The sequence below is a fragment of the Astatotilapia calliptera genome, chromosome 7 (genome assembly GCF_964374335.1).
Source record: "Astatotilapia calliptera chromosome 7, fAstCal68.1, whole genome shotgun sequence".
In the NCBI taxonomy this organism is placed as follows: Eukaryota; Metazoa; Chordata; class Actinopteri; order Cichliformes; family Cichlidae; genus Astatotilapia; species Astatotilapia calliptera.
In genome coordinates this window covers 55,839,869-55,856,838 of record NC_137428.1, presented here as the reverse complement: position 1 = coordinate 55,856,838, position 16,970 = coordinate 55,839,869, and the positions used below count along the sequence as shown (strand labels likewise).

At 41.8% G+C, this 16,970-nt stretch overlaps 2 protein-coding genes across 2 annotated transcripts; one reads left to right on the top strand and one right to left on the bottom strand.

Moving 5' to 3' along the window:
* Nucleotides 1-1,157: 1,157 nt before the first annotated feature.
* lrrc10b (leucine rich repeat containing 10B) lies at nt 1,158-3,460 on the top strand. The gene is made up of 2 exons (XM_026177074.2): nt 1,158-1,535; nt 1,913-3,460. The coding sequence occupies exon 2, from the start codon at nt 1,941-1,943 to the stop codon at nt 3,174-3,176; it is 1,236 nt and encodes a 411-aa protein (XP_026032859.1). The 5' UTR covers nt 1,158-1,535; nt 1,913-1,940; the 3' UTR covers nt 3,177-3,460.
* A 6,871-nt stretch (nt 3,461-10,331) lies between these two features.
* Nucleotides 10,332-16,597, bottom strand: saxo4 (stabilizer of axonemal microtubules 4). Its single transcript, XM_080303904.1, is given in 11 exon segments — nt 10,332-10,463; nt 10,538-10,657; nt 10,759-10,853; nt 10,936-11,001; nt 11,102-11,188; nt 11,286-11,380; nt 12,294-12,365; nt 12,490-12,535; nt 12,646-12,808; nt 14,994-15,117; nt 15,219-16,597. Coding segments are annotated over 11 exon segments (999 nt in total). The 5' UTR covers nt 15,331-16,597; the 3' UTR covers nt 10,332-10,444.
* Between the last annotated feature and the right edge of the window lie 373 nt (nt 16,598-16,970).

The window sequence follows — 16,970 nt, the reverse complement described above, 5'->3', positions numbered from 1 at the left end:
TTAATTGATGATTCTGGATTAACCCCTGGAATTTCTCTCTGACTTTTGATTCATGGTTGGACAACATTAGGCAACAGGAAGTGTGACAACATCACTTAAACCAAAAAGGCTTAATGATCTGTAAGACTGGATCCAAAGGGTGGCTACAGGCAACCTACTGGCCATCAGAGGACGGTGCACATATTTACAGAACTCAAGCAAATGGATGGATGGAATTTTTACATAAAACATTTGACAATTAAACTATATGAGCCATAATGTGAAGCAACAACAGTAAAAGAGAATTATTTTAGCAATCGTTGCAGAGTTGTTTGTTCACTTTAGGTTTGCATATAAAACCATACTATATGAGAATCTCATATTGTACTTGGGAGTCCTATTGCATAAGAATGTGAGTGACCAAAGACTACTTGGTTTGCAGTGATTTGGTTAGGAGAAAAACCATAACGGCAAGTCTTGAGTTTTGTGCTCTGTCAAACAATTTTATAGGTCTCAGGGGGTCACCTACAAAAATGAGTAAAACCAAAATTAAGTAGACCATTGTGGACAGTGAGCCTCATCTCCATCATCAAACATACATATAGCCGTACATAAAGATTTATAGTAGCTACAAACGGCAAAACCACAAATGTATTTATTTGTTTTGAAAGGCTGTTTCTCGTTTCGTATGGATTTATAGTAACAACATTTTACGAGGAAAAGTAATAAACTGTAACGCTTGCGATTATGTGTGCTCTGTGTCACTCTGTGGCAGGACTAATACTCCAGACACAAAATGAATCTAAAAACTATTAATTGCAATTAAAAAGTGGCGCTGGCGGTTAATACATGTGCGAATGTGTAAATATAAGCGTAGGTAAGCCTGCGAATTTGCTTGTCGTCTGTGCAGATGAACATAAATATCAGGATAATGTTTATCACTATTAATATTCTTTTTTGTTTATCGTTTGATCAAACCCTCACACCTAAAAATTTGTTTGTGGGAAAAAGTTGTTTTTAAAGTTGCTTCTTTTTTAAAATATATTTATTTCTAAGAGGCTACTTCTATCATACCGGCGCACGCGCGCGCACACACACGCACTCACACGAGGACACACTGGCCATGTGACGTGAATGCCCCCTGTTCCTGTTACAGAAGGAGGGAGGCAGCAGTTGAATGTAAACCTTCACACTGATGGAGAGAAGCGGCCAACATCAGGAGTTGAGGGGAGTCAGTGAGCGCTGTTCTTTTCCAGTATGTGCAGGTTTTTTTGTTTTTCCTCGGGCGCGGATTATTACTCCGGGAAACCTCGGCCTCTAATGGGGAGCAGCTGCGTTAACTAGTGAACAGACTTCCATTAGCTGTTTTTCTTTGCCGCCAGCCAGGTCACTGAGTGCGCACACACTGTGGGTTTATCCGCAGGAAGAGGGGAGGTAGGCTCCCTGTTTAGTGGCACTTTTTTTTCTCCTCTTCTAATAGAGAAACCGGATCACGTGAACAGGTGGCGTTATCTTTCGCTTAAAAGCCCCGAGGAAGTTAGAGAGGAGAGAAGAGGGTAAGGACTGCAAGAATTCAATTTCAGCTCAAAATTCAGCTGGATTTTGTTGAACTCAACTATCAACAACACCTTTACTATTACTATTATTACTATTACTACTACTACTACTACTATTACTACTATTATTATCATTACTATTACTCTGCAGTTTGTTAGATCTTTTCCGCTACTGTTTTGTGATGAAGCTGTAGATGAAGGGACAACGAGACACTTGACAAACTGCTTTGGTATGGCTGCCGGAGTGTTAACTGGCCCGGGCCAGGATGTGGTTTGCAGCCAGTGGGTACAACCACAAAACAGCAGCAGCTCCCAGGCTCAGGGTTGACTTGTCACAGACACTCCCTCATCAAATGACTCTGTCTTGACTCACACAGGAGTCACAAAGGTGCTGCAGGCAACAGCATGGGCAACTCCTCCAGGAAGGGAGGGGGAGAAGAAGAGGAGGAAGAGGGGGGGAAAGATGGCGAAGAGGCAGAATTTTCCGAGAAGGAGAAGGAAGTAGTGCAGGAAGTAGAGGAGGAACTTCCGCTTGGAGTGGAGGAGTTGCTGGAGAGTGGAGACCCCGTGTTGGACTTGAGCTACCGTAAATTTAAGCGTTTGCCTTCACGTGTTTGTGACCTGATGCATCTGGAGAAGCTTTATGTTTGTGGAAACAGCCTGCGCACCCTGCCCGACAGCATCTCCCAGCTGCAGGGTCTGCGGATACTTGCCCTCGACTTCAACAAAATAGAAGATGTTCCTCTGGCCGTCTGCGACCTCACTAACCTAACCCGTCTCTATTTGGGCAGCAACCGCCTAATGAGCTTTCCACCTGAGCTGAGCAACCTGCAGAATCTGCGGTGCTTGTGGATGGAGAGCAACTACTTCCAGAGATTCCCACGAGTGCTCTATGACTTACCCAACCTCAAGTCCCTGCAGATGGGGGACAACCGCCTGAAGACTCTGCCTCCTGACTTGTGGCGCATGGAGGCTCTGAGGGGATTGTGGCTCTACGGAAACCGCTTTGACACCTTCCCAAAAGTCCTTCTTCGAATGAAGTCCTTGGAGATCCTAGACCTGGACCGCAACAAGATATCAGAAATTCCCAGCCTGAAGCGTCTCAGAGCCCTGCGCCTTTTCTCCTATGACCACAACCCAGTCAAGGAACCTCCTATAGTAGGTGAAGACGCTGTCTTGGTTGGGGAGGGAGCTGCAGAGTTTTTGGAGGTGCGTGAGGCCAGGAAGGAGAGACGACGAAAGGCAGCAGAGAAAGAGGCAGAAGAGCTGGCACTTGCAGGAGAGGAGCCAGTGATTCATGGCATCCTCAAGAACAGTAGCTCAAAGCAAGCACCAAATGAAGCTGCAGTGACCATAGAGGACACAGATGTTAAAGAGGAAGAGCTTCTGGTGAAGGAGGAAGAAGTGGAGGATGAAGTGGAGGAAGAGGAAGGAGGGTATGTGGAGCCTCCAATAAACGAGTATGGCGGGACTGAGCTCGAATATGACGAAGAGGCGGTCGAATATGAGACAGAGGAGCTGATATGTGAGGGAGAAGGGTTTGAATTTGAGGGAGAGGAGCTAGAGTATGAGAGGGCTGAGATGGACTATGAGGATGTGGAGGAGTTGGATGACACGGGGAGACAAGATGAAGGGGCGTGAAAGGCCCCTCCAAGATCCAGATGATCTGCAGGACAAGCTGGACATGAATGACAGGAAATCCTGCAGATACAGTTGATGTTTTGGGACTTTTTTGTGTAGCTGTGCTGCTAATTTAAAACCTGTTGTTTGCTGTGAATATAAATGAGCCGGGCATTATGTGTCTAAAAATTAACAACATCTCACTCATCTCCATATGATCAGATCAGAGCTGGACTCAGGTAAAGAGAGAGTGTGTGTGTGTACAGTGTGTGTAGTTGTTTTACAATAAAACTACTTGCAGTGGGCATAGGAGACCAAGTTTCCCGTTATTAAATAATTACCCGTCTGATTATGTCAGTCACTTGTGGGAATTTATTTCTTAATTGTGAAGCGGTGAAACCACTAGCCACCGCTTGCTTCACTGACACAATTTAACATTTCTGTTACATCATCATCAGTGTCTGTTTTATGTGCTCGACAGTGCACCTCATCTTGGTTCATCACTATTTCTATAAACCGAGACTGTCTGTGCGTGCAAATGGACGTACTGGACTTGGATATACAAAATATTTATGACATGCTAAACAAACCCCCCCCCCCCCCCCCCCCCAACTCTTGTCAGTGTTGTGTAAGCATTCCTGTGAGTGTCAGTGCCCAGAACGAACGAGAGACGAGCGGGATTATTACAGCGATGAATAGCTGGGGTGCCTCACCATAAAAGGGAAGTCCATGGGGAGGGAACATGAAATAGACTTGACTCCCCCACCACCAATCAAAAGCCCCCCTGCAGGTCAGGTGAAGGCTCGGGTGACCTTTGTGTACTCCTTTTTGTCTGTGACTACACCTTTTCTATCTTTGTCTCTAGCATGGAGCAGGCCAGGCCCTTGTTCTCCTCTCATCTCTGCACTCATTATTCATGTGGGGCACGCGTGTAATCCAATCCTCTTTCCCTCCACGTATCTTTTTCTCACATCTCATTGAAAGAGTGAAATATTTATCCCAACACTAAAATATTAATGCTTGCACTCATGAGGCAGAGCGTGTCAACTCGTGTGTCTACGCTCGGGAACAGACTCAGACTCACCACTCTAATTTTAGATTTGTTTCTACACGGAAAACCACACATAATACATATTATAAATGCAGGGCAGCAGTTGATAGATATTTTTACTACTGTTTAGCTGTTTTGGTAAATATTATACAGTTTTTTTGGTCGCTATCAAGAAAGGTAGAGTCCCCCAAGCTTTCCTCTCATTACATCCGAGAGAGGGCAAAAGGTTTTAACATCTAGCGTTTTATGTTTAAAATGATACAGAGTGCTATAACAGAGCTTAGTATGTCCTTTTGTTAATAGAAAAATCATCTTTATTCTTAATTAATATATTAAAAAAAGCCTGATTAATATGTTAAATGAGAAATATAGTTTGAATCATGGAAATGTTTGTTTTAATGCCTGGATTGTGTGTGCAAAGACATCACTTTTGAGCAAAACTAAAAAATAACCAAACAAAAACACACATTTGGTTCCAACTTCTTGACTTGAACTTGAATTACTATTACATGTGTTAATTTACATCATGTAAGTGATGTTTCAGCTCTTGTTTGGTCACTTCCTTTACTTCTAATAATAACAAAGCTGTGTGTGCAGCTATGCTATGAGGCCAGCTGACTCACAGCATCATTGCTAACATGCTGATATTGAGAGGTAGCATTGTTTATAGCGTTAACTCGTCTTAGTCCAGCTTTTTGGATTGCTAACATTTCCTTTTCTCTAAACCAATTATAGCTAAAACTAACAAAATGTAGATTTTGAACAAAACAAAACTGATCTGATGAAAATCTTAAGGGGTCTCCAAAATCAGTCAAAGTCATCCTCTGGGGAAATTTTATGTATAAAAACCTCCTGGCAGTTAATCAAATAGTTAATTCAGTCCAGACTACATCACTGGAGAAACCAACAGACTGACATTGCCTGTCTTGCATCACTGTGGCTGACATACACACTCACTGGATCCTAATGTTTGCCAGTATCTCACTTTTGCCTTCAGATCTGCCTTAATTATTTGTGGCATAGTTTTAACAAGGTACTGGAAACATTCATTTCAGATTGTGGTCCATATTAACATGACAGGATCACATTTGCTACAAATTTACAAATCTTCTAATCTAACAGATTCCAAAGGTGCTCTACTAGATTGAGATCTTCAACTATGGAGACTATTTGAAGACAGTGAATTCATTGTCGCGTTCAACAAACCAGTTCGAAATGTCAGCTTTGTGACATGGCACATGATATCCTGCTGGAAGCATCATCAGAAGATGGGAACACTGTGATCATAAAGGGATGGACATGGTCAGCAACAATACTCACGTGGGAGGTGGTGTTTAAAGAATGCTCAACTGATACTTAGGGACCTAACATGAGCCAAGAAAATGTCTTTCCCACCATTACACCACCAGCCTGAACCACTGATACAAGGCAGGATGGTTCCATGCTTCGGCTTTACCATCCCAGCATAACAGTCGAATCTAAACTCAAACTAGGCAAAGGTTTCTAATCTTCTATTGCCTAGTTTTGGTGAGAGAGCTTCTTGCTGCCATGTGACACACCACACATTCAAAGATTCTCTTTTGCATATCTTGGTTGTAACGAGTGGTTATTTGAGTTAGTGTTGCATTTATAAGAGCTTGAAGCAGTCTAGCCATTCTTCTGATCTCTGGCATCAACAAGGCGTTTTTACCCAGACGAGCTGCATGTGATTGACTAACTAGATAAGCACATCTCTCCAACTGACTGATAATGCAATCACTGACGTGCACAGATAGAGACGAGGTGGTGCTGAAGCACTTGCCCTTTTGCCCTCAGTCCAAAAAAGTGCCCTTTTGAAAGACGTGATTTTTTTTTTTTTAAAGCTGCGCGATTTAAAAAGGTGTGAAAATAATGGCTTGATTTGTGCCCCTTCTTCAAAGACACCCGAACCCTGTCGCTTTTTCACTGTCACCGTGTCACGTGAACACGCTTGCAGTTCATTTGTTGTGAGGCGTGTAGCAGTGGCATGACATAGGACTAGGCATAGTAGGCTAACTATAGCGACGGCGGACAACACGGCAGCTCTTTCCCTTCCCAACCAGTCAGGTAACCCATGAATCGAGTGAAATTATTCTGTTTGCCCTCTAAGACCAACCTGCAATTGTTTTGTTGTGAAGTAGCCTGTCAGAAACTGCACATGACAAACTTTGCCAGCTTGCCCCCTCCATCCATCCATATGGATAAACAAAAAAACGACACATTTAAAATGTAACATTTAGGCAACCCCCACTCTCCATCAATTCCGACCTGATTGTGACAGAACAGTGACGTTGTTATTGGTAGTTTGAAGGGTACGGTGTTGGGGGTGGTGCATGTTAAAAGTTTTGAGAAGCACTGGTTAGACATGTTAATTTTTTTTGGTGTAACATATTGGCAACATTAACACATTAATTTGCTAAAGGAAAAATAGGCAGTTCCCAATTGCCTGTGAAAACGACCATTCTGCCCTGTTCTTGTAATGACCACAGTCAGTCTTATTCGTTCTCATACATTTTGGTCTATTTATTTACTAATTTCAGCAAGCATAATGCCTAGGAAAGAGAGGCTGAGAAAGGAGAAAGAAAGGGATCTACAACAGGCAGCCCAGGGAAGCAGTTCTCTGCTCTCCTGGATGAAAGCAAAGGAAAATGAAGATGAAAGGTCAGAGTCAAGGGCAGAGTCAGGTTCTATTTTAATGTTTTAATGTAACCTGCTCCTTGCAGTTAATTCTATTGAAAAATCTTAAAAGCTGTTCACACTTAGTTTTTAATGAACTTAATCAGCAGGCATTGAGCTAACTATTATTTTGTACCTACGAAAGTTATTTCTATGTTACAAGACTTGCAGTATGGGTTATTATTAAAACTATCTGTTTAAGCTTATTATTATGATAAATAATAATACTATTATTATTATTATTGTTCCATTGTAGTCAGTCACAGCAGGGAAGCAGCTCTATGCCATCTACCAGCATAGCAGAAGAGGGAGATATAGAAACAGATGAAGCCGCGACCAATGCAGCAACAGGTTCAGTTAGGCCTACAGACACTGATGTAGTGCTCTCTGAAGACCACAATGAGGAAGAACAGATCGATCACATAATGTCAAAGTTAGCAGCTTTACAATACCCAACAGATCCAACACACATCCATACATTTAAAATAAAGCGCAATGACAGATACGTTTCAATGTGCTGCAATGTGGGCCCATGTCAGCCTGATATACCTTACCCAAAAACTGAGGGGAGATCATTCCAGAAACAGTGGTTTTCTGCTAATGTGTGGCTGGAATACTCACCCACTGCTAATTCAATGCATTGTTTTAGTTGTCGGCTTTTCCTCTCGGATGAAAAATATAAAAGCAGAACAGCCTGGACAACTGATGGCATCAGAAAGTGGAGTACTGCTCTTGAAAAAATCAAACAACACTCCAGCGCAGAGATGCACATGACAAGCATGGTTAGATGGATCAATTTCCAGAAAAAGGCCCTTCAGTCTGCATTTGATGTTTCAGACGTAAAAGGGGTGGAAGTTAGAGAGCGAGAGAGGCAGACAAACAAAGAAATCCTGACAAGATTAATTGACCTAACAGTGTATCTTGCACGTCAGGGACAAGCATTCCGAGGTCATGATGAGAGTGAGTCCAGTGATAACCGTGGCAATTTTCGTGAATTAGTCAATGTATTTTCCCGCTACGATAGTGTGCTGAAAATGCATTTGGAAAAAATTGCCACAGTTAAAGCCACCAAGACAAGGCCCCAGGTGTCACTGCTTTCCAACAGAAGTCAAAATGACATCATTGCAGCACTAGGAACTTACATCAGGAAGGAGATACAACGTGAAATAAAAGAGGCTGAAATGTATTCCATTCTACTTAATGAAACCTCTGATGTTTCACACAAAGAGCAAGTGTCATTTGTTGTGCGATATTTTCATCATATGCAAATAAAGGAGAGATTCATCAAAGTGTGCAATGTTGATACAACTACAGGCCAGGAGCTGGACAATACAGTGTTCTTGCTTCTGCAAAAGAATGGCCTAGAGATGAAGAACATGTATGGTCAAGGCTATGATGGAGCAGCCAACATGAGTGGCATGTATAAAGGTCTCCAAGCTAGAATCCGTGCACACAATGAGAAGGCCCTCTATGTGCACTGCAAAGCCCATTGCCTCAATTTGGTACTAGTGGAGGCATCAAAGTCCAGCAAGCATTTTGTGACATTTTTCAACTTGGTGGAGAAATTGTATGCCTTTTGCTCAGGCTCCCCAAAGCGTCATGCTGCCTTGGTCAAATTTCAGGAGTCTCTCTTTCCTGGACAACGTGTTATGGAGCTCCAGCAGCTGTCAGATACTCGATGGGCTTGCAGGGAAAAAGCACTGAAGGCACTTCAGAGAAATTTGAAAGCCATTTTGATGCTCCTTGATGACATCAGTGACAGTGACCCACCTAACCTGGCCCAAGGTGATGCTCAGATGTACAGAAATGCCATTAATTTTATGTTCATTCTCTGCATGGAAATCACCACACCAGTATTCGAAGTCACTGCTTTGGCATCAGATTCTCTGCAGGAAGAAGGGTTGGACCATTCCACTGCCTACAAGGTAATTGATGGTGTGCTTCACACATTGCAAACCATGAGGTCTGAGGAGAAATTTGGAGAGATATTTAGATGTGCATCAGAGAAGGCAGAGAGTTTCAACATTCCAGTACCTACCGTGGTGCCTGGTCAGGAGAGAAAGCGGAAAGTTCCAGTGCGTTTCCAACACAGCACCACAGTGTCTCAAGTAGGTGCTCAGTTTGAGTCAGTGGAGGCATATTTCAGGAGTGGTGTATATTTCACCTTTCTGGACATCATGACTGGGGAACTGAACAGGAGGTTCAAAGGGGACAATACTGGAAGCCCAACGGCCAGAATCATTCAGTCCTTCCAGCCCTTAACTGTGCATGCTAACTGGGTAGGCCCACCAAACCCAGAAGCCATTGAAGCTGTCCACATCCTCTGTGAATTCTATGGAGAAGATGAGGACCAGCTCAAAACAGAATTAAAGGTCTTCCACTCCAGCTTTAGTTCAAAAGACCTCAGAGAAATATTTCTGATACTGAGGGAAAATAATGGCCAGCTGATCTTTCCTGCCTTTGTCAAAATGATTCAGATCTACGCAACACTACCAGTGACAACTGCGACAGTTGAAAGATCCTTTTCAAAGCTAAAAATAATCAAAAATAAACTAAGAAGTTTGTGTGGAGAAGAAAGGTTGTCTGATCTCCTCTTGTTGGCCATTGAGAAAGATGTGGAGATCAATTACAACGAGGTCATCAACATCTACAAAGACATGGCACCAAGAAGGATGCTTCTTTAGAGCAGTACACTCCATTTAATGGACACTTGAGAATATGTATGTATATGGTTTAGAGTTGGATACAGATTTTATCTTTTTGTGGTGTGATTTTTGATTTTTAGAGAATGTTTTGAAATAAAAGTCAAATTGCATTTAACCTGTGCGATTTTTTTATTATAAAAAGAAAAGGTTTTCCACATATGCAAAAAGTGCCCTTTTTTCCCCCTGGAGCACTTGCCCCCCAAAATGTCTGTGCACGTCACTGAATGCAATTAAGTGTATATTATGGCTGTTAATGTCACATATCTTTCATAAATACTATGGTGACACCCCCAAAAAACCAACGTAGTTAAAAATCTCTTGTTTTGACACAAGAGTTATTATATTGATAATGCAGAATGGATTACACTGATAATGTAATGTCGTTTCTGAGAGTTGGCTCAGAGTAGGTGCACAGTATGTAGCTGCACAATAGTGCAATCTCAGCCTCCTACTCAGTTTAGGCTCTGCTGCTCATCCAGACTCTGCTGTGGGTGGCAGAACAGTTTGACACACCACAGACATCCTTGGAAATCAGTGCCTTACTCAGCCTGGCTGTAATTATTTTTCCCATTAGTTTACACTCCTCTCATTCTCTGTAGGTCAGTGACAGTAAGGTGGTCAAAGACAATGCATCATCTCGTTCACTCCCTCTTTGGATTTCTACCATTCACACATCTGGCTGGCGAAGTTTCCACTCAAAAAAAAAAGCAATTCATATTTGTTGTATGCATTTAAACGATTTTATTAATAGAACATGCCAAACTGCAAACAAACAAAAAACTTCAGTTTTTATTTGTGACAAAGCAGCAATGCAGGTATCATCACAGGTGTGAGAAGGTCTAGCCCCTGAGGATGTACCTGTAGAATAAAACTAGGTCATGTCAGTCAAAGGAAATCTGTATGATACGACTTCATGAGCATAACATACATACCTGTCCGTATCCCGAAGATTGTAGCCACTTTCCATTTTAGAGCTGACAATCCTGGGACAAGAGTTCGTTGATTTGAACTTTTCTGGACTTTTCCAGTTTCTGTCATCACGATGACAAAACCTGGAAAATAAGCAGGTAGCCAAATAGTGTAACGCACTTTACAGTTATAGGGTGAAAAGTGACAATTTATTAAGTTAATTAATTAACTTAATTACACTTACTTGCTTTTATAATGTGTGATGAAGTCTGAAGGATCAAGTGGTGCATCAGGAAAAGTTTGGTTTTTATGAGTGTTCAGAACATATCCTGTGGGTTTCTAAAAAATTAAAATGTTGTTGAACAATCCAGATAACGTGCTGATAAATAGAGTGAAAAACTATTGCATGAACATATTTAACCTTTTGTCCAATGATAGATGGCATCGGGGCCTCTGTTTTAGTCTGGGGCGATGACAGAAGAGAGACCTAGATGATTAGAGACAGAAATAAGTAATTAAATAAAAACAAAAAGCATTAATGTTGCGCTTTTACATCAAAGAAAAACTGTGAAGAAGTCAGCACTAACAGGGTGGGCCAAGGGAGCGATGTCACCTCGTGTGAATCCCGTTTCTCTGCAAGAACGGCTGCACAGGCCCGATTTCGCCTCAGTACCCTGAGACACAGAACAAACTTCAGAGTTATACATGAAAGATTCCCCTGCGCTCCCCCTCCCCCCCCCCGAATGAATTCAGCTTTTTGTGTGGCTCAACCTGCAGCAGGGACAGTGGCATGAAGTCTGTTTTCATCACTGAGCTGGGAGTCTGATGAGGTTCACCCTGAATATCAACAGTTGGCAGTTACAAGTAGATATACAGATAAGAACTCACAGATACACATACTGTAGCTGCCAGAGGACTTCAACTGTACTAAAAAATTGAAAAGATTCAAATATCCCAGTTTCAGCATTTGGCATGCTGTCTATATACTTGATTACACAGTCACCAGCCACCTTGGACACACCTGTTCAACTGATGATTAACACAAGTACCTCAAACAACCAATCACGTGGGAGAAGCTCAGTGTAATTAGACATGTAGCCAAGCTTCAGAACGAGGGAAAGGGGTTATTTAAGCGACTTTGAATGTTGCATGATTTACCCACCTCACAACCATCTCTGGAGTTTATAGAGAATGGCCTAAAAAAGAAAACATTCAGTGAGAATGGCTAAACTGCTCTAAGATGAAAGGTGGGCAACAGTAACTCAAACAACCACTCCTTACAACTGTTCTGTTCTCAAATGGCCTCCTTCACAGGCATTAGATATCAATCCAGTAGGGCATCTTTGGGATGTCCAGTGAATAAATCTACAGCAACTGTGTGATACTATCACAACAATATGGACCAAAATCGGATGACTGTTTCCAACATTGTCTATTTGTCATGAGGACCTGAGGCCGCTCTGAGGCCTAAAGGGGTCCATCCCTGTACTAGTAAGATGCAACTAATGAAGTGGCCAGTGAGTCTATACAAGCTTTTTATGATTTGCATTCTGTTTTTTGTTAAATTTTGCACAGTATCCCAACTTTTGGATATAGCATGTAGTTTAAAACAAATATAATCCCTTTGTAACCATGATGTAAAGCCAGGTTTTGGATACACAGGCAGCATTTTCACTTGGATTTCTTAATAGGAGGTTATTAAAAAAATGGAAGAATATAAAAATCTCAGCTAAGAATAGCTTCCAATACCTTTAAAAACCACTCACCATCAAGCTGGTGTTAACCTGAGCTCTGCTGCCTTAGTGAAACCACTCCCTCCTTTAGGACCTACAGTCACATGGTTCTGAGAAACTGAAGCAACAATGTTAGCTTTTTCAAAATGAAACTGTGGCATTTTATTAAAGTTTTCCATTATTTGTAGTTATAAATGAACAGCTCAAGCTCACAAAGTTCTGCATTGTAGCCTTTAAATTACCTGCTGGCGTAGGACGATGAGGCACAAATGAACTTTGATATTCTGTCTGAGGAAACATTTAAGCAATAACAGAAAGTTTATGTATATAACATAATATTACACTTTCCATCATCTTGAAGAGGTGTGTTTAAGTGCTGTCAAACCGAGCTGTCATACCTTCTCCTCGACTGATGCGGTTTTTGGCTGAATCCTCAGCTGATGGAAGCCGCTGTTTCCAGGTTTGTTAACGATGTTTGTTGAAGACCCAGAACATCCAGAGTGGATGGGAGGCTGGTAGTGTCGTTTAGTTTGAGAGACGAAGCTGTCAGATAACAAGAGTCTGAAAAACAAAGGCAGAGCCGAGTCTGAGGTAACACTTCAGACAAACACGCTTCATTCTTGACAGTCCAGCTTTTTTTTCTTTTTCTTTTTAATCTTTTATCGCATCAGGGAATCTAATTTACAGTGAAGCACCTACTCACTTAAAGTCCTTTGTTTACATCCTTTGTACCTCTCTGTCAGAGATTTTCACACACTTTCATACTTGCCTGTATAACCCAAGTGCATAGGTCTAATTTCATACATCAAGAACTGGTTTCCGAGGTTCCATTTAGCTCTTCCTGTGTAATTCATCTCCCATCACACTGTTTTTCTGCTTTCCAGCTCCCCTCAGTTACTGATATTTCAGATTTCATCTGTAAGTCAAAACCTTCTACTTGTCAGCTAGACCCCATTCCTACAGTTTTGGTTAAGGCATGTCTACCTTCTTTGCTTCCCCTCATATCTGCTATCATCTGTTCTTCACTTACCACTGGAACTGTTCCTGCTTCCCTCAAAATTGCCATCATCACCCCAATATTGAAAAAAACTGGTCTAGATCCCAATAATTTTGAGAATTTTCGGCCTATTTCCAATATACCATTCCTTTCAAAAATTCCTGAGAAAATAGTTGCCACACAACTCCACTCACATTTAACTAATAATAATCTGTATGAACAGTTCCAGTCTGGTTTTCGCCCTTCCCATAGCACTGAAACAGCACTTATAAAAACAACCAAGGATCTTCTTATGGCAGCTGACTCCGGTTTACTTTCCATTCTTATTCTCCTCGATCTGAGTGCTGCTTTCGACACTATTTCTCACTCTGTACTTCTCAGTAGGCTAGCCTCCATCGGTCTCGCCCATACTCCACTAGCCTGGTTTAAATCATACCTGTCTGATGGGGCCCCTTCTTTTCATTATCTACCCTCTACTGCTTGGACATATTTTCCGTAAATGCAATATCCATTTTCACTGTTATGCCGATGACACCCAGCTTTATCTGTCCACTAAACCTGATTCTGCTCTTCCCCCATCCTCCCTTACCCTCTGTTTAGCTGAACTAAATTCATGGTTCTCTTCTAATTTTCTCAAACTCAATAGTAATAAGTCCAAGCTCCTCTTGGTAGGCGCTAAATCAACATTATCCAGAACCAACAGTTTCTCTGTTACTATCAATAACTCACCGGTCTTCATTTCTTCCTCTGTGAAAAGTTTGGGTGTCATCCTTGACAGTACTTTATCTTTCAATTCACGCATTAATAATGTTACTCGGTCTGCATATTTTCAATTGCGCAACATTAATCGTCTCCGTTCTTTTCTCACCCCACATGCCACTGCCATTCTTGTCCATAGCCTTGTTACTTCCCGGATTGATTATTGTAATTCACTTCTTTTTGGTCTTACTCAAAAATCCATCCACAAGCTCCAACGCGTCCAGAACTCTGCTGCCCGTATCATCACCAGGACCCCTTCTGTCCACCACATCACTCCTGCCCTGCAGCAGCTTCATTGGCTCCCGGTCAAATATCGCATCAATTTCAAAATACTCTTGTACACATTTAAGGCTATTCATCATCTCTCTCCTCCATATCTCTCTGATCTGGTTAAGATCACCGCCCCATCTCGTTGTCTCAGATCTTCTTCTTCCCTTTCACTCTCCGTCCCTTCCCCCCGTCTTGCAACCATGGGGAGCAGGGCTTTCAGCTGCTCTGCTCCACGACTCTGGAATTCAATACCTCCCGATTTAAGAAATATCTCTTCCTTCTCCCTCTAAGTCCCAACTCAACAGTGACCTTGAGTGTTTTGAAAGGCACTTTCAAATAAAATGTATTATTATTATCTTTATTACTTTCACATTTTGAAAGTAATAAAGTTCCTTTAAGCGTGGAAGCAGAGGCTTTGGAGAAAGATATCTGCAAGCATTCATCTAAATCCACAATGTGCCTGTAATCATTCTGGCTGACAAGATTTCACAGAGATGTGCAGCTTGACTGACATTTCTCAGATTCTTCTGTTAGCTTTTCTGCACATGCCAAAGTTGGACAAATATTAGCTCTACAGAGTCCCCCAGCCACCAGAGAGCTTTGCTCATCACTGAAGGAGAAGCACAGGTTTTGCTAATAACATTATCAGAAAATGATGAACCAAAATAGCCATTATAAAAGATGAGCAGAGGGCGGGGGGAAAAGTGTCCTGACACTTACGCAAACTGAGGGTTGTCAATGTGGTCCAAACTAGGCCTGTAATATATAGCTGGTCTGTGGTTTGATGTAAAGCCTGTCTCACTGGGACGCCCGAGATAAGAAGTGAATCCCATCCTGTCTGAGTCTGAGACAGATATAGCAAAATTGTCTGTCAGAACCCAAATTTGAATGCAAATCAGTGCGATTTATGCTGAAACTCTGGAGAGTCTCACTCATCATCTTCACCATGAGATGCTGTGTAAGTAGTATTGTGGAGTTTGACAGCGTTGTTGGTCAGTTGCCCCTTCCTGCCAATTGCTCCAGTAGCCGGTATGACAATCCTCCCCTGTTCAGCCATCTGTGACTGCTGTAATGGAAACAGTCACTGACAACAGTGATGGATGGCAAAAAAAACAATCCTGTGGGCCTGCGGACACTGCTGTAACCACAAATAAAAGTAAGTGTTACATCTAAGTTTTTAGCTCCGGCAGCATCCAGTTAAATTTGGAGCTTGCTGAATAAATGAGAACAGAGTCAGAAGGAAATAATGCAATAAGTGCTGCCTTTGTCTACTGCTGTATGAGTGGAGAGAGAGCTGCGATCCTCCAGGAAAGTCCCAGCCATTTTCACTCACCCTGAATATAAATGATCCCAGAAAAAAAAAAACAAAAAAAAAACCTAAACACAAAAGCACTGAAATCTGCCACTTAGTCCCAGGACGTACCTGCAACTCCAGGCTGTTTGTTCACCTCTCTGTCTTCGGCAGGTTTTGTAGGTAAACAGGTCTCTGTTGCTAGGAGATGCAGTATAACGGCAGAGCACTGCAGGTGAAAAGTGAAACAGTCTGCTCCAATTCATGCCTTTAATGTTTCAGCTGGGAATGTTGTCCTCCTTTTTGTTTCCTTTAAGATGTGTCAAAGAAAGTACTCCCTCTTTGAGGTCTAAGGTTTGAAGTATCACAACCTACAGTTTTAAAAAAGTCTTTACCAGATTGTAAAATTATTTTAATACACAAATCAGATGAACAGCACGTGACACATAGCACGCGCACACACCAAAATACAGACGTAATAAGAAAAATCACATGCACACCATGATTTAATAGCACGGCCATTGCAACATGTTTCTTTTTCATTCATTGTGTTGTAGATGTGCTGCAATGCTTGGGCTCATTGTCCTGTATTACTCATTTGGGCTTTATCTTTTAGACAGAAAGACTTAACTTTAGAACACTTTGGTAGTGAGGGGAGTTCATAATGGATCATCACCCCTACACCACTGTGCTTCACACTTGGTAGGTGTTTGGCTTTCACCAAACACGCCGCTGTACATTAGGGGTGGTGTGATCCCTGGCTGCTTCAGTCTTCATGCAAGTACAAAATGCTGAACTCCAAGTTCCCCATCACAGTCACATGATACATTTATCACGGTGTGAATCAGAATCAGAAAGGGTTTTATTGCCAAATGTTGAGCAGGTTTACAACATTAGGAAATTCCTGCGGTACTTAGTGCAAAACATATTGTAAGAAAACACTTAAATAAAAATAAAATTAAGCAGATTAATATATACACGTGTGCAGGTGATGATCAGTGCAAAAATGGAACAGAATGCTTGTGTGAGTGAGGCAAGTTGTATAAAGCACTTTGAGAAGAGAAAAGTGGCATAGAAGAACCAAACATTTCCACTTAGGTCTCAGATTTCCAAACAACATTGTAGTTTGTTCAGATGCAGCTTTGCTGGCCTAAGCTGTGCTGCCATGTTCCTTTTAGAGAGTCCCATCTTCTGGCAAAATTTCCAAACAAGCCATACTTCATGTTCATGTTTTTTTTCTTCCTTTTCCAAACTGTATTGGCATGAGCTTTAAAATTTAGCATCCTAACTGACCTTGGGGTGAATTTGCTGGGCGGTCCACTCCTGGGAAGATTGCCAACAGTCTTGAATGTTTTACACTTGTGAGTAATCTTTACAACCGTAGAATGATGGCCTTTATATTGTTT